At 38.3% G+C, this 20,744-nt stretch overlaps 1 protein-coding gene across 3 annotated transcripts in view; it reads left to right on the top strand.

The window, feature by feature from the left end:
- LOC126772990 (adenomatous polyposis coli protein-like) overlaps positions 1–19,587 on the top strand; it is a 61,468-nt gene extending 41,881 nt beyond the window's left edge. Inside the window, exons 2-14 of one of the 3 annotated variants that reach the window (XM_050493591.1) lie at positions 3,791–4,164; positions 5,416–6,825; positions 6,917–8,876; positions 9,008–9,200; positions 9,988–10,109; positions 10,892–11,013; positions 11,264–11,364; positions 11,694–11,743; positions 11,915–11,988; positions 12,782–12,853; positions 13,393–13,472; positions 13,561–13,655; positions 13,871–19,587. In XM_050493591.1, coding sequence (XP_050349548.1) covers positions 3,874–4,164; positions 5,416–6,825; positions 6,917–8,876; positions 9,008–9,200; positions 9,988–10,109; positions 10,892–11,013; positions 11,264–11,364; positions 11,694–11,743; positions 11,915–11,988; positions 12,782–12,853; positions 13,393–13,472; positions 13,561–13,655; positions 13,871–18,105 — 8,805 coding nt within the window. In that variant the 5' untranslated portion in view covers positions 3,791–3,873 and the 3' untranslated portion in view covers positions 18,106–19,587. Of the gene's footprint in view, positions 1–3,790; positions 4,165–5,415; positions 6,826–6,916; positions 8,877–9,007; positions 9,201–9,987; positions 10,110–10,891; positions 11,014–11,263; positions 11,365–11,693; positions 11,744–11,914; positions 11,989–12,781; positions 12,854–13,392; positions 13,473–13,557; positions 13,656–13,870 lie in introns of all 3 variants that reach the window. The other 2 variants (XM_050493590.1, XM_050493592.1) reach the window with 2 other exon arrangements.
- The last annotated feature ends 1,157 nt before the right edge of the window (positions 19,588–20,744 follow it).

Raw genomic sequence — 20,744 nt, 5'->3', positions numbered from 1 at the left:
GGACCAGAATACGATTAAATACGTTTAAGTCCGTCGACTACTGTTACTGTAAGTCTGTCGAATCCATTTTTGATTGATCTCATATTTTATTCTACTGCGAAATATCGATACTTTGGCATTGTTCCCAGTTGAAGGATGAGTGAGCCAGTGTAATTACAATCACAAGCAACACTGTATTTTAGTTACCTTTAGTGTGCGGTGCTTTTCCGCTCGGTGTAATGAATAAAAACATGACTCGCAAAAAACTTGTAGTGCCATCATCTATACTCGATGGTGACCAAAAATAAAACGAATGTATTTATAATGATAAAAGTAATGCTTCCATCTATATATTTATTATAAACATTATATATACATATTAACATATAAATTATTAAAATTAGGGCTAAGTATATACAAATATAAATTAAACACAATTGTACAATTATTCATAATATATATTCTGTATTGAATAAGGGACTTCGAATTTACCACAAGTAACCTATTTATTTGCCCGACTGTCCTCTAATAAACAGAAATGTTTTATTGTATGTTTGTGTTCATTTTAAATAATAAAACCTTTTTTTATACTTATCAGTAGGTATACCTAAATATATTCGTGTACTCGGTTTCAAATCTTCTAAATATAACTCTTTAACTTCCTACTTTGTGTATTTTTTTTCAACACTCCCGTTCATTCATTCGTGTGTGTTTTTGTTTGTTTTATTTCATTGTATTTTTGTTGAAAGTTAACCTAAAATGAATTTTATGTTAAAATTTAGAATAATGATTGATTTGCGTTCGAAAGCTTTTTAAAAAAAAAATTCAAACGTCTAATCTAAGTCCAACTGTGTGATGTGTTACAATTATTTGAACGGAACTGTCTATTACTTATTACTTTGCTAAGGTTTCTTTTTTATCACTAAACCAGTTAATAGTTATAAATTAGTACATAGTTACAAAATAAAACGTAAGTGTTCTTTATTCGCACGTTACGTAACGAAAGCGTATAATTTTAGTGAAATGAATAGCTTCTCCTTAGCTGACCTGCACTTAACTTAATTGAATGCGATCACTAGAATCAACGACCTTTAGTTTCACTGTCTATTATATAAGTAAGTTCGTTGACCTCGCTATGTGTGACAGAAGCTTTTACTATTATTATTACATCGGCAAGCTGCGGTTTTATTGATTTTAATTAAGTAATAAACATAATATATTCATAATCTAATAGGTGAATGAGTGGAATAGAAATATGTAATAGAAAGAGACAGCTCGTGTCAAAAAAGGATACTATTTATTATTTTCTTTATATTATCTTTCTAAACGGCGCCACTAATTTTCTTTTATAATATAAGAAAGGTAATTATTTAAAATGTCTAGTCCACGTGTATATTATGTAAGAATACATAAGAACAGAGATCTGAAGCCACTTAAAAATCTAAGAAAGTTTAAGGGCCATCGAATTATCGCAGAACGTCGGATTCAGGTCAAGGGATCTTGTAATAACTGAGTTCGCGGCGCTACGGAAATGTTACCCACCGGCCGTGAATAAAAGAATACATATTGGTATATATGTTGTGATGAAACGCAGTTACATACGATGAAAACTAAAAAATTATAAAGATTCGACTTGCTAATTACTTTTATAATCCCAGAGAACTGAAATACAGGTACCAATAAGAGCTTGGTTAAGGTTTTTCTTCTTTAATACACTTATTTTAAAGCACAATTTATGTACCATTTATTTACGTAAAATAAAAACGATTAAATTTAATTTTCTCCTGATATACATACATCAAAATATATTTTTCATATATTTACTGAAGTTTTATAATAATACACTTATACTTGGCGCTTGATGCTGAATTTAGATCATGGAAGATAAATTTTCCCGACAATAAATAATAGAACCTTGAACAACGTTCCATCGTAAACCGCCAACAGTGGATAGTTTTTCGGAGTTACGTCGAATTTTGATGTATTTTTGTCCATCTGTCCGCCTCGCCGTTAATGTGTGTAACATGTGGTCGGAACGATAGTATAATTATTATGTGAATGCATGCAGCTTTGAATGATTTTAAACAATCGGCGGATGCACTTCCTTGTATTGAACGATTCTGGTTATTAGAAAAAAATATACCCTTTGAGAAATCGTCGATTGTATGGCCTCCGCAAATATTCTGTCTTATATCGTTCGATACAGATTTTTTTTGTGAAGCTGAATTACTATTTCATTATTAAGATGATATGGTATATATAAATCATAAAATAAAAATTATCGTCGATAGAATTAAATATTTATCAGTTAATGCTTACATTCCAAACAATGTAATTCATGGCTAGGGGTGGAAACACGTTTTTTAATTTCATCGAAAAGATGCAGGTTTATTCACCTTATTCCCTGAACGCAAAACACTAAACCTGCAAATAAATTACGTTTCCGTTATATTAATCTTATCACCTAACGTCACTCAACTGTATAAACAATTTAGATGAGATCATAAGCTTGTAACGAGTGAAACTCATTCATAATATTTGATAAACACGAATTTTGTCCTCTCGTCAGGCCTATAACATAAAAATCTACATTGCTTATTCCTATATATTTTTTTTAATTTTAATCTATTTGCTATTAATTACTTTGTGCAAGCTCGCCTGGGTAGGTACCACCCACTCGTCAGATATTCTACCGCAAAACAGCAGTACTTTTACTTTTTACTGTTGTGTTCCGGTTTGAAGGGTGAGTAAGCCAGTGTAATTACAGGCACAAGGCACATAACATCTTAGTTCCTAAGGTTGGTGGCGCGTTGGCGATGTAAGCGATGGTTAACATTTCTTACAATGCTAATGCTTATGGGCGTTGGTGACCACTTACCATTAAGTGGCCCATATGCTCGTCTGCCTGCCTATTCCCTGCCTAAAATAATAATATTAATAATTTATTTGCTAGCTTTTTCTCATTGGTACAATATTTTCCTGAAAATCCCGTAATTATCTGCGTATAGATAACATCCAGATCCCAGGCACTTTTATCAACGCACAATTCTCCTTTACACAACAAATATACATACAGTTTACATAAACTTTCTCATTTATAATATTAATATTAGACCAAATAAAATGAGAAACTAACCTAGACATGATTGAATTATCTTTTGGAATGAAAATAAACCAAGCTGTTATAGATAGTGCTTTAAATAAATCTAGTGAAATTGGGGCGACTAAGTAACCTAAACGAAGTTTCACTTACAAAATATGATAAATATCTATGACCCTATTTCTAAACGAGTATAAACTATAGCAATCAGATGTTTATTATTGTTACGGAGGCAGAGAGTAATGATCTCTTTACAATATTAGCTCAAAGGCCTGTTCAAATATTAGAGTCATAGTGCTCTGGAGTATCTCAACTATTTTCGGATATCTTATTCAAATCAATACAATGCCATGCCAAATTGTTCTGCCAGTCCGCTTCGGGCCGATATATTGTTTTGTATATTTTAATGCTAAATTGTTTTAACTGGAACAGTTTTAATATCAAAAACTTATAAGGAACCGATAATCATGATGTTACGATACCAATTATAATAAAATGACCAAATGTAATAACATGATCAAGTAAAAAAAAAATTTTCGTCGTAGCCTGTGTGAAAGACGTTGTCATTATTTTGATATCAAACTAATTTTACATGCGTTTGATAACCGTGCCAAGTTTACTACGGCCGTACCCAATATATCATTCATGTTATACCGGTATTCGACGCAACTGCTTTAAAATTATTCGTAACTCGTTAAAAATATCGAACAGGCAATACAAATAATTAACAATGAAAAGCAGATTTAACGGAAAAGTAATTTAAAATTAGAAGAACTTTAAATAATAGTGAAACAATGAATCGTGATTACTATAAAGTGATGTTTACTAATAAGAACGCCAATCGTTCTAATGCTGTGGACAGTCAGGACATTTTAGACAACGACACTGAATTCAATGCTAACCAATACAAATTGTACGACGATTTCACGACAGACCTTCGTTTCAACTTCAATTCTCTGAGGAACTTTCATGACATTGTCAGAAATGAAGTTGTTAGACGCAGAGGTGATCCAAACGATTCTGGTGTGGATGTAGAAAATGGGAACCCATTGGATGACGCGACCACGTCTAATGATAGCGATTTGGTAAGTTTGTAGTTAGCGTCACGATTATCGTGTAAACATTCTCTAAACATTGGAATCATTTCCGTTCGATGATATCCTTTCTTACGAAACGTGTTTCATTTCTTAAATAATGTATTATAGTATTTTAAGTCAAAGGTTAATGTTATTATCTTTTTATATTAGTTTTATTATTACTTTTTAAATCATTTAAAGGAATTAATACATTATATATTTATGGGAGAATTAAATTAACAATTTAAGATTTCTTGTATTATTTCTGCAATGCGTTATATATAAATACAAAGGAAAAAGCACCTTATCCGAACCTGGATCCAATTAGTCAGTTTCCCGACACCATTCGTCGGCGCCGGGCCATTGTGTTGGAAACGGAACATTAGCATGCCTCGTTTATTGTCCATTCGTCCGCCACTGTCCATTGTCTCTTACAAAAGCATATAAGTAATATTATTATTAACTCACGTTATATAGAGATATAATAGTTTTCCTCATACTTAATAACCGCATGACACAAAAATAATATTTTATTTAATAAAGTCGAAATTAGAAATTGATTTCAAATATAGTAAATTCATTGTCTAGAAACATTCGTCTCTAATTCGTTGCGCGTACATGTGTTTTATTTTAATTAAAAATTACACTTAAAGCAATGCTTGCTTGCTAGCACACTCTACTTTCTCCATTAAAGACGTCAGCCTTAATGATTGTATGGACATTACAGTTTTCTTGTCTCTTCAGCAATAAAGCATTAGTCATCATTACTTCAATTTACTCTTGAGTGGCAATATTAACCCGTTAAGCTTAAAAGCAAACCGCTTTCAACGTATGTACTTTACGTTAGCATTTTGTCTTTCTATGGGCTTTAAAGAGAATGATTCACTTTCTTGTAAACACGATTCCGAATAAAAATGCAATATAATATGTTTATTGTATGAAAGTTGATGCCATTTAAAATATGATGCATCGCGACTGTTCGCTCTTGTAAAATAAATTAAATAACAGGTTTCTTATATTTTTTAATGCTTATAATAATTTTAATCGTTGATTTGATAGTTGTGTAAATGACAAAAAAATAATTTGTAAATCATATACTTGTATGTATGTATTTAAGTAAGTGCGTGAGTTTTCTGTGCCGCGGCCTTGCTGACCTTGACCGGTTAACAGTTATTTATTATTTCGGCTGCATTTTTCTTAAGCCGATTACCTTACAGGATTAAAATTTTACTTTAATTGACTGACGTATATTTGTTGCAGTTGGAGAACGAAGTTATGGTAGATCCTTGGAGCAGTATGGACTCTTCAAATTCGCCATTAACTGACTCTGGGCCATCCGCCAGTGAAGACTGCACCCCATCTACTTCTAGTGAACCTCGGAGACCTTTAAATGCTTCTTCTCCAATTTCACCGGATGCGCGCCGCTTACCGAACCCAAAAGATACCAAACCCAGATATTCTAAACACCTTACTCCGAAACCGATCGACAAAGTGCGCAACCGTGATCTTACTCTCGACCTAGATAATCTTGATACTGATTCTCTCTCACGCCGGCCGCATTTTCTTGACGATGATTATCACCTACCGTCAAAATCTAATATCGAATGTCGAATTCCTAAACCACACTTTCTGGATCATTCACCATCACCGGATGAATTCGACGAGCGAACTGATATTACCAACCCCAATTTCCTAGATGATGAGGTGGAGGGTGATGACAATCAAGCACAAAAGAAAGCTGGTGCTCTTCCAAAAAGAACAACAAAAGCCCAATCTTCCAACTATACTTCACAAGAAGATCGACCGCACAGAACAAATTACAGAAGTACTTTGCATTATGGCTTGGAAAATGCAGCTAGATCAAGTGAACGCGATAAAAGAGCCTCACAACTATATAGAGGGACGTGGCCTGGAGAACGGGATGTTTGGACAGGTCATGATTCATCAAGCGTACGAAGTTTCTCTAGTAATGGATCAGACGGTCAACGCTCTTCATCGAACTTAGAAAATAAAATGGAATGTGTATGCTCACTTATCTCCTTGCTAAGTTTATCGCCTGAAAATAACGCTGATTTAAGTGGACCTCTTCTAGACATGAGTAGATCTGTTGAAAGTTGTATTGCAATGAGACAAGCAGGTTGTATACCTTTATTGGTTCAGTTAATTCACTCAAAAGTAGCAAGAGAAACTAGAGATCGTGCTGCAAAAGCTCTCCGAAATATTATTCACACGCAAACTGATGATAAAGCTGGTAGAAGAGAAGCAAGAGTATGGAGATTGCTAGAACAAGTAAGAGAATATTGTTATGTACTAGAAGATTTGGTGGAAGCTAGAAAAGAAGGAAAGGAAGCCATTGAAGACGATGTAACTAAACATCCTAGCCAAAGTGTAGCTGCTTTAATGAAATTATCTTTTGACGAGGAACATCGTCATGTAGTTTGTCAATTAGGAGGACTGCAAGCTCTAGCAGCATTGGTGAGTGGAGATCAAGCAGCACATGGAAGCAGAACTGATGATAATACGTGCTTGACAATGAGAAAATACGCCGGTATGACGTTAACTAACTTGACTTTTGGAGACGGCAACAATAAATCTTTACTATGTTCCTTTAAAGACTTCATGTTAGCGCTGGTCGAACAGTTGGAGTCACCTAACGATGACATGCGACAGGTTAGTGTAAACCGTAAGAAAACTATTTATAAAGTATATATTACATCCCACGCTCGTTTAATACGTTTTCATATTAATTTTTACATTTCAGGTCACTGCAGCTGTACTCAGAAACCTTTCTTGGAGAGCAGACACAAACAGCAAACAAGTTTTACGAGAAGTAGGTGCTGTTAAAGGACTAACAAAAGCGGCTATGACATGCCAAAAAGAGGCAACACTAAAATCCGTTCTCTCTGCTCTTTGGAATCTTACAGCTCATTGCTCTATGAATAAAGTTGCCCTATGCTCAGTCGATGGAGCGTTGGGATTTCTTGTAGATATGCTAAGCTATAACTCCCCTACAAAAACTTTGGCAATCGTGGAGAATGCTGGTGGTATAATGCGAAACGTATCAAGTCACATCGCAGTGCGTGAAGATTACAGGCAAATTCTCCGTGAGAGAAATTGTTTAAGTGTCTTGCTCCAGCACCTTAAATCTCCAAGTCTAACAGTAGTAAGCAATTCGTGCGGTACTCTGTGGAATCTGTCAGCGAGGTGCCCACAAGATCAACAATTTTTGTGGGACCATGGAGCGGTACCGATGCTTCGAAGTTTAATTCATTCAAAACACAAAATGATTGCTATGGGATCGAGCGCTGCTCTCAAAAATTTATTGAATTCTAAACCCGGAAAGACACATATAATATCATTAGATACAACAGCAAGAAGTATGAATTTGCCTGCACTGCCGACTCTCGGTGCAAGAAAGCAAAAAGCTCTAGAACAAGAATTAGACCAAAACTTGGCTGAAACTTGTGATAACATTGAGCCCGCTACTTCGCCTACCACTAGCAACAGAGAAGAAAAAAATCTCTTTACAGCTACAGAAAGACAGATAGCAATGAACCTAGAAAGACATCGAATGACATCCAGTTCGCCACTTATGGGTTCTCTGACGTCACAGATATCGCTCAGTCATAGTGCACACCTGGCTAGTTATCTTAGCTGTAGTAACACTTTATTAAAAGGAGCGCTCGTATCGCGCTCATCTGAAGGAAGTTCCAACAATGTGAACAGATCAGAAAGCAAAGATTCTGTTACCAGCACACATTCTGATTCGGTTTTCGAAAGGGGCATTCGCACAGGTAAAGTTCCAGTACCAACACCAAGAAACAAAGATTTAATGAAAATGGACACCGGAAGCGATTCATTTAAAGGTTCCAAACCACCGGTAGCGAAAGATTCTAGTTACCTCCGATACACAGGACAACCACCAATTCCACCCCCAAGAAGCTCAACAGATATGAGAACAAATTACACAGAATCTGGTTACGACGTTGACCAAGATTCTTGTGACCAACCAATAGATTTTAGTAGAAAGTACTCAGAAACTAAGACAGAGTCTGAACCGGTCGAGAAACCTAAATCTGAAAGCAAAAAGTACTCTAAAAAAGAAAATCCAAATACGTTTGGAGACTACCAAGAAACTGATTTGGATCAACCGACCGACTACTCTTTGCGTTATGCGGAGCTTCAGTCGGAGAACGGTTCGGACGTATCCGAACCTCCAGTTCCGTCAGTCCACGAAGACACAATTAAACACTTCGCCACGGAAGGCACGCCTTACGAAACCCCCATAATATTTTCGACAGCGACTTCAATGTCAGATCTCCGTATAATTGGCAGAGACGGTAAACCTAAAACATCTAGCGTGAAAGAACATCCGGAAGTGATGACCCACTCGGATGAAAAGGACACTTGCTCTATTGAGGATCCCCCGCGGCATGACAACGATATTGCCATTTCTACGCCACCAACTGCATCGGTGTCCGAACCGGAGAAGCGAGGTGTTTTCGACACAAAGTTCAGTTCGGGAATGATCAGCCCCGAGAAACCCGTAAACTACTGCGACGAAGGAACGCCGGGTTATTTCTCTAGAGTTAGTTCTCTGAGTAGCTTAGGGGAGCCGACCGAAGAAGACAGCTTGGCTAAAAAGAATGCTCAAGCGTCGATAAACGTCGAACTAAGTCCACAGGAGCAAAGCACCAGCAGCTCCGGAAAGGACAAAGAAGGTATTCTTTTTATACATATAATTCTGTATTCCGTAATAATAATAACCCTCGATTTAAACAACACACTCATTTAAGAATGTTTAATTTATGATGAAGTAGAAGTTCTAAACAAATTGTGCTTTACATTGCAGGTTTGAAAGCCGTAACATTCGCTACGGATCCAGTGTCGATGCCGCAGGATGTGTCGGGTGCGGCGTCGGCGCGGACGTCCTCGCCGCGCTTCATAGAGGACACTCCGCTGATGTTCTCGCGGTCGAGCTCATTGGGCTCGTTGCCGGAGTGCTCGCAGCAAGATGACCAGGGTTCTGTAGTTTCGGAAGTCAGGTAAAGATATAATAACTTTTTTCATTCTTCGAATTATATTTCTGAATACCCAAATCCTCTGAATCGTGAAAATTTGAATGGTGATATCGTAATTGAGATAATATATTTAATTATATTATTGTCATAATTAAGTTAAAGTTATAATACTAAACCGTACCGTACCGTACGTCTGTAAATGTTCCACTGCTTGGCTAAAGGCCTCCTCTACCTTTTTTGAGGAGAAGGCTTGGAGCTTATTCCACCACGCTGCTATATGAATACTACACAGTAGTTTTATATTTAATATTGGTAGTTGTATGTTTATACAAACCTAAGTATAAATTTAAATTAAAATACTTATATTTGCCAATGACTCCCAAAAGTTTGTGATTATAATTATACATTAGTGATAGCGCAATCATATCAAACGGTCAGGTCCTGATGCTGTCTGAAATAGACGCTTAGGCACGCGCTATTCCTCACTGGCGTCCCTAGAGTATTCGCCTGGGGCTGTGCCATTTAAGTTTCGATCACGTACATCATTCCTACCTATCGTGGCCAAATTCTTAATGCGACGTTGCTATTCGGTTGAATGTGTCGAACCGACTTTTTAGAGCCCTTATATTATTTGGACGAAATCCTGCCCTACTGTATAGCCGTGTATCGTATTCGAAGTTTGAATCGGTCTCCGAGTGACACGCACAAGTAAAGTAACATCCTAGCTCGAGAGCCCTGGGTGGCTTGCGGCTCTACAAGTGTCGTGGGCTCCGGGGTAAATAAGCAATAAGAGGAGTTGTGTCGGTTGCAGCCGGCTGACGTCGGGCTGCATCTCCCCCAGCGAGATCCCCGACTCGCCCGGCCACAGCGCGCCGCCGTCCCCGCGCGCGCGCCACGCGCCGCCGTCGCCGCCCGCGCACTCGCCGCCCGCCGGTACTCCCCGACGTTCATTACAGTAGAAATTACTCACACGGTTTATTTTTTTTGTTCTATCTACCTGCAAATGAAAGATAAGATTTAAATCTCCAATGTTCATATACTCGTATATGAACATTAATTTTGAATTTAAAAATTTGTTAATTGTTTCTTGGTAAATAAAGGTTTTTATTTATTTATTGTTTATAACCGTGCAGTTTTATGAGCATAAATAAGTTGATGTTGAAAAGAAATCCTTTTCAAAATAAGTTGGTATTTAATTCATATATTCACTTACTAAAAGAATGCACACAGATTTTTTTCTGCTCAACGATTTGTTTACTTACCAAAATTAACCCAAAGCTTGTAAACAAAATTCGTACAATACAACAACGATAATATTTGGCTTTGGATATTGTTTTTTGTGTTCCTAGAATTTAATATAGTATTATATGGTGAATTCGATAGTAACACTTGTAATATTATAACATAAAACTAAACGACCAGAATACCTACTCATACTACTTCTATCAGCTAAGTCATTCGATTCGTGTTATACTAAGTAATCCAATTTAATACCCTACTTACAGAATCGTATCTTATAAAGGCGATCGTACACAGTTGCAACATTATCATTTATTCAAAGTAGAATAAATATTAACGACGACTCATATATTAACATTCAATTATAGCCTTTGTCATCGATTATGCGGTTTTTTTTAAAAAAAGCTTTTTTCTGTATGGTAAAATTTGTTTGCAATTTATTTATGATAAAATTGATGGTATGATGGCTATTCCAGTGGAGCCCCGCAACATATCTGTGTTCGAGGAGCGCACGTCGCAGTTCGTGGTGGAGCACACGCCGGCGCAGTTCTCCGCCAACACCAGCCTCTCCAGCCTCACCATCAACGACGAACCCAGGGTAACTGGAGACAACTCGATACCATTATAGTAACATTTCTGTGTAAAACTTTTCTGATGTGATTAAGTTTTACTTCGCTCATATGTATTGAGTTGGACGCTTTTTGAAAACAAATTCTTAATCTTGTATGTTTTGTTATTTCTCCTAAATAATTAATAAATATTTAATCAATTTTGATTGATATTTACGCTAATATAATATATGAATGTTTTTTTAAATGTTCATAATAACGTTATAATATATTTTCCAGCTGCCGCTGCTACTCGAAGACATAAATCAAGAATCAAACCCTGATCTCGACATTTCCCCGCCTGAAAATGAACCTTTATGTTCTGAAATGCTTGATGACGGGTATGTATTTCATTATTCTAGCAGAATTCATTCATTAGCGCACACAACAGTTTCATAAAACTATTCGTTCCGTCAAATCAATGGAATAGACGACGAAATAGTTGTTGACTATACCTTGCCGAGTTAAAAATCTTATAACGTAAATATGATTTTAATAACGACTTATATAAAAAGTATCTGTCATTCATAGAAGCTGAAACGTTACTTTTGGTACTAAAGCTAATTCCACTGACCATTGTACGCATGAATCGAATTTTATTATAACTTATTAAGTTAATGGGAATTAGTAATTAATGGGAAATGTAATTATTGTCATTCGTATTTTCCAGCTTACCGGCGGAAGAACCAGCGACGAACTCTAACGATGATATTAATCTAGGTAAGACAAAAATAAAGTGTTGAATAAAACAAAAGCAATTATAAAAACAGTAACTAGTAAAAAAAAAATTCCCTTCAAAATTTTAAATCACATATATTTTGGAGTACTTTTGAAATTAGTATTAATTCGTATGTGCGCGTGCGTAAGTGTGACGTAACGTTTGTGCCGCAGGTGCGCCGTCCACCGACAGCGACGCCAGCGACCAGGACCTGCTCAACGAGTGCATACAGAAGGGCATCGCGCAGGTACGCAGCAAGCTCAGCTATCGCGCGGGTGACGAGGGGACACCGCGCCGAGCGGGCCGGTAGGGCCTGTGTCCAGCAGTGGACGAACACGGGATGATCATGCTATATAGGATGTATTTGACGTGCGGTTCCTACTCAATGGAATTGAACCGACTCACCCCAACACATACGTGTATAAAAACCGACAAGGGAACATCTTTGTTAAGCTATCCCATCAATGGCATAAATGCTTCATCTACATTTGTAGTGATAGTGAAGCAAGGTGGCGTGAAACTTATTCTATATAAATAGCAATTCCAAAAAGGCAAGCGATGGATCAAATAAATTGTATAAGGTAAAGCGAATAATGATATGACAAGATTGGTCGAATTACTTGGTTTTGCAGAATCAACAAGTAAATGTACATACATATTAACTTATGGATTTTAAATGTTCATTAATTATATTTTTTTATGTGAGAAGTCGTTTATTCGCCTTACATACGTACTAGGTAATTATCCCGGGAGGCAAAATGTAGGGTAGGATTTGCCTAAAATCCGTTCTCAGTGAGCGTCTACTTTGAGGAAGCAGTAACTGTGACAAATTTCAAGTCACTCGGGCGGATTGCTTAGAAGCTTATCTTATAGCTTATCTCGATGAGTGGTATTTCACTTATATATAATGCCTAAATATTACTCGACTTATTGCAGTAAGTTGCAATTACTATTTTTATTATAAGATGATATACAATATGAGCACAAACATAGCAAGTGAAATTTTTAATATTAAAACAAATAAAATAATATATTTACAGGTCGTAAAGATCAAAGGACCACCATCTGATGTGTCTTCCGTTAACCACTACCCGCTGAGGGATGACGTTTATGTAAGTGCACAATATGATAAATACGATTTTTTTTTTACATAGAATAGCAAAGCGGACGAGCATATGGGCCACCTGATGAAATGTTAACCATCGCTTACATCGCCAAAGCGCCACCAACCTTGGGAACTAAGATGTTATATCCCTTGTGCCTATAATTACACTGGCTCACTCACACTTCAAACCGGAACACAACCAAGTACTGCTATTTTACGGTAGAATATCACGATATTTCTTATAGGATTTAATAAAGTACAAATAGGATTCCCTCTCTACATGGCGTAAGCAGGTTTATGTAAATTATAAAATTCACGTCATCTTTTCTTCTCGTGATCTTGAACAACCAGATATCTAAGTTCAGTTTAACAAACTACCTAAATTACACGTTTTACTTTAGTGGAAAACACTTTTATAAAACTTAAATGAAACGATTTCAAATTGCAACTCATTTAAAATATATTCCTGTTTGACAACAGCCAGTGCACATAAGAGGCTGAAAGATATTTTTAAATATATATTAATAAAATCTTACATCTTTTCAGCGTTCATTGCCGCCATACTTGCGATCGTCCACGGAGACTATCATGATGTCACACGATTTCGGGAGGAACATCCGCGATTGGTAAGATAAACTATGTATTTTTATCACGAAATTATTATTATTATAAATGACAAATGTACATAACATAATAATATTTATATTTTAGCAGTCCGCATCAGAGTCCACCGCCTTTACCTCCAAAAGTACGACACCCTGAAGCTCCACCTAGACCACCTCCTCTTGAAGATCATCAACTTATTGAAGGTAATGATACTTTTTTTTATTGGTGAGTCTTAATACAAAGGCCAAGTTAGTTTTGAAAATATTGTCTGCCTTTATACACACACAAAACACAAATAACTTTTAATGCTTTGTTTAAATAACAATTCTAAAGATGAACTTTAATATTCAGTAAATTAAAAATGTCCTTAAGGATAAGCCAAGCATTTTTCATGTGATCAAATAATTACTTTTTCCAGGTATTACAGGACGAATACATGAAAGTCGTCAGCTAGAGAAAACGCAACGGGACAAACCGAGACTAGCGGTCACTCAGACCTTGGCGCGAAACGATTCGCTTAGCTCTCTTAGCCTGGACTCCTTCGGTTCGACAGACAGAGAGATATTCGAGGAGACAGTTAAAGCGGGTCTCTCCAGCGTTAACCCTCGGGCTAAATTCGCTTTAGAAAGCGACATAGGTAAGGCACATTCCGTCGAAAGAAAACCCGAGGCCACTAAGCACAGCCGAAATCACAAATCACTAGACAGAAGCGATAAAATATCAAATCGAGGACACAAAGTACGAGATCCTGAATTTGAAAAGAATCTTGCATCTGGCGCCTATAACATCAAATCTTCGAGCAAAGTAAAGAAGTTAGAACAGGACTTCGCTAACTTGAACGTAACTAGGTCACCGTATTCATACCACGGGGAGACATCCGGCGCTCATCACTCGAGGTTCAGAGGCCACTCGCGATTTTACGACGACGGACCACCGAGTCTGCCGGCTAGGATCGACGACCCGAGACGGCTAGACAGGAGCAATTCTCTCAGCTCCCTGAGCAACGACTCCTTCGGGTCGACCGACAAGGAGGTGTTCGAGCGCTCCGTGCGAATGGGCATGTCGAAACCGCAACCCAAGAAACGGGACGAGGGCAAGTTGAGGGTACGGAGCGACGACCGACTGGAAGTCAGAGAGTCGCACCGACGCCGACGCAAGGAGACGAAGCCGCACCAGGGGGCGCTGGACAAGATGGTCGGCGACGAGTACTCCAAGGAGCGCGCCATCCTGGAGGAGGTGATCGCGCGCGGGGCGGGCGAGGGGCGCGGCGGGGGCGGCGGGGGCGGCTCGCAGCCAAAAAACGTGCCGGCGCCGTCTGCGGTACTCGCGGCCGCAGGCGCGCGCGCCGCCCCCGCGCGAGGCAGCACTGGCTCTGAGCACGACTCGGCGCTCGGGACCACGCTCGGCTCCACCGAGCTGCCCACCGTCGACTCCGCCGACACCACGCTGGACTCGGACTGCAACGACATGGAGCACTCCAACGAGTGCCTCGCGCCCGAGCCCGGCAACACCACCGTGGAGTCGGAGCGGGACGAGCTGAACCGCTCCAACGAGTCCTACGCCGACGTGCCGGACGGCTCGTGGAGCGACGACGAGGACGGGCCCAAATGTTACGACGCCGCCACTCTCACGAGGAAGAGTAAACACAAGCTGGAGTGGACCGATATCAAGTGTACCGATGGTCAAATTCCTTTCGACGACGTGTCCAAGAGGAGTAACGATACGTGGAACGAAAACACGTGTCCCGATGACGTCACTTTTCCCACTATAAGTGGTTCGGTCCATATGGTTTCATCTATGAGGAGTGAAATAGTAGATGCCGCTATGGCTTTACCTGATTTGTTGGAAAAAAGTGAAATGCCAATTTTATTCTCGAGACCAGATTTAATGGATAAACTCGACGGAAATATAGGAGACACCGACGAGGGTAAATTAGATGATAGAATTTTACTTGAAAATATACCTGAACCAAGTTTTACTTCGTTAGTCGACGATGGAGAGCCGAAATTTGATTCAATCGTATCTTCCGCTATCGAGCAAGAAGCCGCACGGTTGGCTGCTCAGTTGAAAATCTCCCAATACGTCATGGAAAATAGTATGACTTCCTTAACATCAATAGACTTAGACAATGTTAAACCACCTTCTAACTTGGGCAGCTTACTATCGCTTAGCGCTTCAGGCCATTTCGACGATTCATCTGCCCAAACGTCGAAAAAAAGTCAAAGAAGTCGTAAAAAGTCATTACCAGTTGCATTAATGGTTAAAAGAGCGCTCAGCAACTCCATTCATCAAGGAAGCTCGGAACATCTGGACAGTATACCACTCAGTTTCTTAGACAACGTAAAACCACCCTCGGAAATGGAACATCTTGATATGGACGGAAGCATGATATCCGTTTCGAGTATTGCATCCGAAGTAGCTGAAGTAAAAGATAATAAAACTCCAATCATATTTGATTTTAAACAGCCGATACAAGATTTTCCTCTTTGTACCACGTTCACTCATGTCTTCCATGATCTAGACAAAGTTAATCCTCCATCTCTATTTGACGAAATGGCAGAATCGACATTAGAAGTAGAACCTACAACGGCCCATGAAGTTTACGACGATTGCGTTTCCAATACTCTGAATGTAATAACTGATCTACCTTCTGGTTCTGAAAATTGCACACCTCTACCGTCAGACATAAGTAGTGTTGAATCTACTCCAAAAAGACAACGTGAAACTAAATATTTAACTCCGAAAGAGAAACGAAGCGCGGCAAAATATCGCTATCAAACATACACTATTACTGACACCGTATCAGAAAATGATATCGTATTAAAAGCCGAATCGGAAGAATTCGTCACTTGGACAAAATCTGAAAGTGACAGATCTGATGACTACGTCACAGCGACATCTGAACCTAAATCTAAACGAAGGGTAAGCGCAAAGCAGAGAAGACAAGAGGATCGTGCGAGATATCAAACTCAAACAGTCGACATTCATAACATTTTATCATCTTCTCAAGAAGCATCACAATCTAAGGATGAACCTAACCCGCATATAGAAAGCTTAAAACAGCGATTAGCTGCAAAAAAAACATTAAAACAGAGACGATTAGAAGACGCTGAAAGATTTAGAACTCGAACATTAAGCGAGGATATCCCTCCATCTCCAACTTTTGTCACTAAAGATGCAAATTTCGAGAACGTTGAGACTACCACTGGCTACGATAGCTTGTCTTCTAACGAACTGAACCATCAACAGCTACTCGACGATAGACAAAGCGACGACGTTTTCAGAGACGCCGACAGCGGACACAACGAAGATGACTTTGAATTAAATTCAACACAGTTAAAAACATATACACAAAGTTTTCGAAACTATTTACCAGTTATCGAAAGCCCTGCGTCAGTCGACATGTGCGTGGTGAATAACTTAAAAAACATCGAGATGACCGCGTCCTATAGACGTACATTACCAAATGACAAAAATCAAAATCCATGTACTAGTGATTTCGCCAGCTACGAAGGTGACAGTAATTCAGAAGATAAAGCGCATTCAGAATCGGACTCCGAAACGCCTTCGTCGAGACCTAAGCCGAAAATACTTAAACCTGATCGAAGAGACGAGAGTTTAGACTCGAACGACTCTGGTGACAAAGAACATGAAGCACCAAAAGCTGTGCGAGGTAGAAAAAAGGCAATGTACGTCTCACCGTACAGACGAAACGTGCCGAGTCCAAAGAAGACTGTAACGCCACCTGTTAAAAGTTCCCCTAAGGTAACCACCACAGCGAAGGTAGCGCCAAGCTCCGTCAAAGCTCAAACCAGTGCCAAAACGCCTAGCAGGGCGTCCAATGCATCTAAAACAGTAACGACTTCTCCCAAAAAAACTGTACCGAATAAATCACCGTCTAAGCTAGTTCAAAAACCTATTACTATTCCACCGACTCCGAGTAAACCCATACCATTGGTACGACAAGGCACATTTACAAAAGAAGAAAGTTCTGTGCCTGCTAAAGATCTTCCAGTTCCTGATAAAAAAGCGACCGGATCGCGTGCAGGAACCGCCAATTCTCCCACGAAACAACCAGCCAATACATCTCCATCACGACTACCTCAGTTTAACCGTTCTCGACCTTCCGTGGGCAAAACAACTAAGCAGTCGAAGCCAAGTACATCTGCAAAGCGTAATTCGGAGCCAGCAATGAAAAATTCACCCTCCAATCACAGCTTACAAAGTAACGATAGTGGAAGAACCATTGTGTTAGCTCGCGGTTCCAGGCAAGGGAGCACGTCTAGTGTTAATTCGGGGACATCGTCGAAAACGAAAGACGTGGAAAGCAAGATAGCTAATCTATGGAAGAAAGTCGAACAAACAAAGAAATTACCGGCAAAGAGTGATAAAAGAGTATGGATAGAGAGCGACAAGACTGAAACACCGAAGCTGATAAGAAGTTCAACCTTCGAAGGTCACCCGAAACAGAGTCAGGTCTCCACAGCGACCAAACAAAAGTCGGCGATCGGGATACGAGTGTCGCAGATTCCAAGCTTGAGACCAAAATCGACACCGAATAAGACTACGAGCCAAACCAACGTCAACAAGAAACCGGCGGCCACGAGACCATTCCTACGTAAAGGAGGTGGCCAAGTCGCATCGTGTTCGTGAACGGAACCTTAAATTATACTCGTAACCGTCCCAAATTTGCGTTTGGGTTATTTTTTAATTCGTGCTATTTATAATATTAAAACCTTTGGAAATACGACAAACATGATCACGCAACTTTATAAATTAACAATAAAACACTCGTCATTGATTAAACAGCAATAATCAACACAGAATATAATAAAGTTTTATAAATAATTTAATTTAATCGAATTGATTTACGTTGATTCGTATAATTCAATGAATATGATTTGTGAATGTTTTTGGGCAAATCTCGCACGTATCAATATTTGCCCTAGTATTGTGCACGGTTTTGTCCAAGTATTTATATTGTTTATGGGGATCTGTATTCGTTTTATTTTTTTGTTTTATTTTACTATTTACTCTGTATATCTGTTGCATTTATTTACCGTGGGGACGAAAATATTTAATAATAATAAAAAAAAAACAAAATCTTGTTGTAAGTATCACACGATGATTAAACGTCACAATTTTATAAATGAACAGGCATATTCATTTATTACAATATATTTAGATGAAATATTGTTTTAGAAGCAAAATTCGCTCCGTTTTCTCAATAACAAAATAATATCTACCAGAGAATTTATGGAACGAAAACATGAGCTTTTCTACTATACTATTTCTTATGGTATTTTATCATTGTAAATATTCCTCTATGACCTATTTAAGGTTACCATACGCATATTTGTATATTTTTCATAATATTATAGTTATAAAGGATCACATCGCTTCGGAGTAAAAATGATGGCATAGTGTGTTATGTCGTTACTTTTTATGTCTAGTCAGTTTTAATGTTATATAAGCAAAGTAGTGGATTCGGCTTGCGATATTTAGCATGGAAAGCTTCGCATTAAGCGTAATATTTTGCTCCGAAAAATAAACTGGCTTCTCAAATTTTTTAAGTAAATTTAGGCATTCTTAGCGTTATTTACATAAGTCATCATTAATTTCTAACAATTGTTCTAATGAACTTTTATTTTCCATTTCATAACCTGTTCCTTATTGAATAAACATGTCAATTGAACAATGTACATCAGACTGATAAAATATATATTTTCTCGCTTATATTTTTGGATCATCTTTGTCTAAAATATTGCCAAGAATTTAGTTAAGATATATTTGGAAGTAAAATTATCAATTGAACATTGAAAGAAGGAACAAGTTTGTTTCTGCTGAACGACATAATGCGCGCGCAGTACGTTTGAGTTGATAGGGGATTTGTTTAATCTTGTAGTTCTAATTAATAATAAAACAACTCGATAGAAAATACCATTAGCTTCGATAAAACTGTTTATTCCATTGATTTAGCGTCAAGTTATCCTAGTGTTAAAACAAATAGATAAATATTCGGTTGTATTAACCCCTTAGTACTAGTTCTGACAAGCCAGTTTTAGCTAAATGATTATTATGATTAGTTTTTAAGTGCGTAATTCGATGGTAATAAATGGAACTTACCTTACCGCATTGAATGTTTTATTTCTAAATGTCCTAAACCAAGATAAATAAATGACTTGTTTCGTGTAAGAGGGGAGGCAGGTGTTATCAAAAATGTCCTATGTCCTAGCCCAGCGGTACTCTACCTTTTCTTTATAAGGGCCACAAACACGTGTTAGTCATGGTGTCGCGGGCCGCAAACAAAAATATTTAGGTAATGATTTCTTAGGTTTCAGGATTGGTACAAATTTAATAAAACGACTAAACACTTAACTCATAATAATGTCCTCCAGATCGATTTCGGCCACGGCGGCCAATCTCAAGAGAGGTTAGCCAACTGCGCAGGAGTTATTATAGTGCACAAGTGTGTGCGTAAACACAAATGCACTCTCTATTCCCACACTCATAATCCGATGGGACGGCAATCCGACACGACCGGAAAGAGTTCAGGCGCAGGACCAACGGCTTTACGTGCTTTCCGAGGCACGGGAGAGTGTACACACTTGCAACTTCTAGACTCCGGGCTGCTACTAAGAATTTTCCGATAGAAAAACCCAATAACTTTTTACTGGCCCGACATGGGAATCGAACCCAGGACCTCCGGGTCTGCGGCTTTACATCATGCCACAAGACCAAAAAGGCAGTCATTAACATTTTAAAATATACGCGATAAATCCGTTTAGTTGTGTTTTTCATTACGTGACGTTTCAAACACTTGCAGTGTCCGTGGCAACAAACTGTTGTTTAATTCAAATTATTTAGGTGTTAATAAAAACCTTTGAAATTTAAAATAGTTCAAAACAAAGTAACATCAAGCGGGCCAACCACAAAAGCCCGGCGGGACGCAGTTTGAGTACAGCTTGTAGCCCATGGCCTTCCTTGGGGTTTAAGCTTACTTCGTACTAGATATAATAAAAACGGTATGGTTTAGCCGTGAAAACATAACAGACATTTCCTTTGGCATTTATAATATTAGAATAAATAAATATGGAAGGGTAATACAAATATATATCCTGGTACACGTAATTATTGCTACTTTTTGTGAACTTTATAGTGATAATAAGTTACATATTAACGCCACACAAGCGTTTGCAAATATAAAAACCAACTGACCGACTCGCAAGATACGACTACTCAAGCCAAGTCAAACGCTCGAATGACATAAAACGAATTGGAATCTGCGCTGA

The sequence above is a fragment of the Nymphalis io genome, chromosome 13 (assembly GCF_905147045.1).
Source record: "Nymphalis io chromosome 13, ilAglIoxx1.1, whole genome shotgun sequence".
Taxonomy (NCBI): Eukaryota; Metazoa; Arthropoda; class Insecta; order Lepidoptera; family Nymphalidae; genus Nymphalis; species Nymphalis io.
This window is presented reverse-complemented; position numbering and strand designations above follow the sequence as displayed.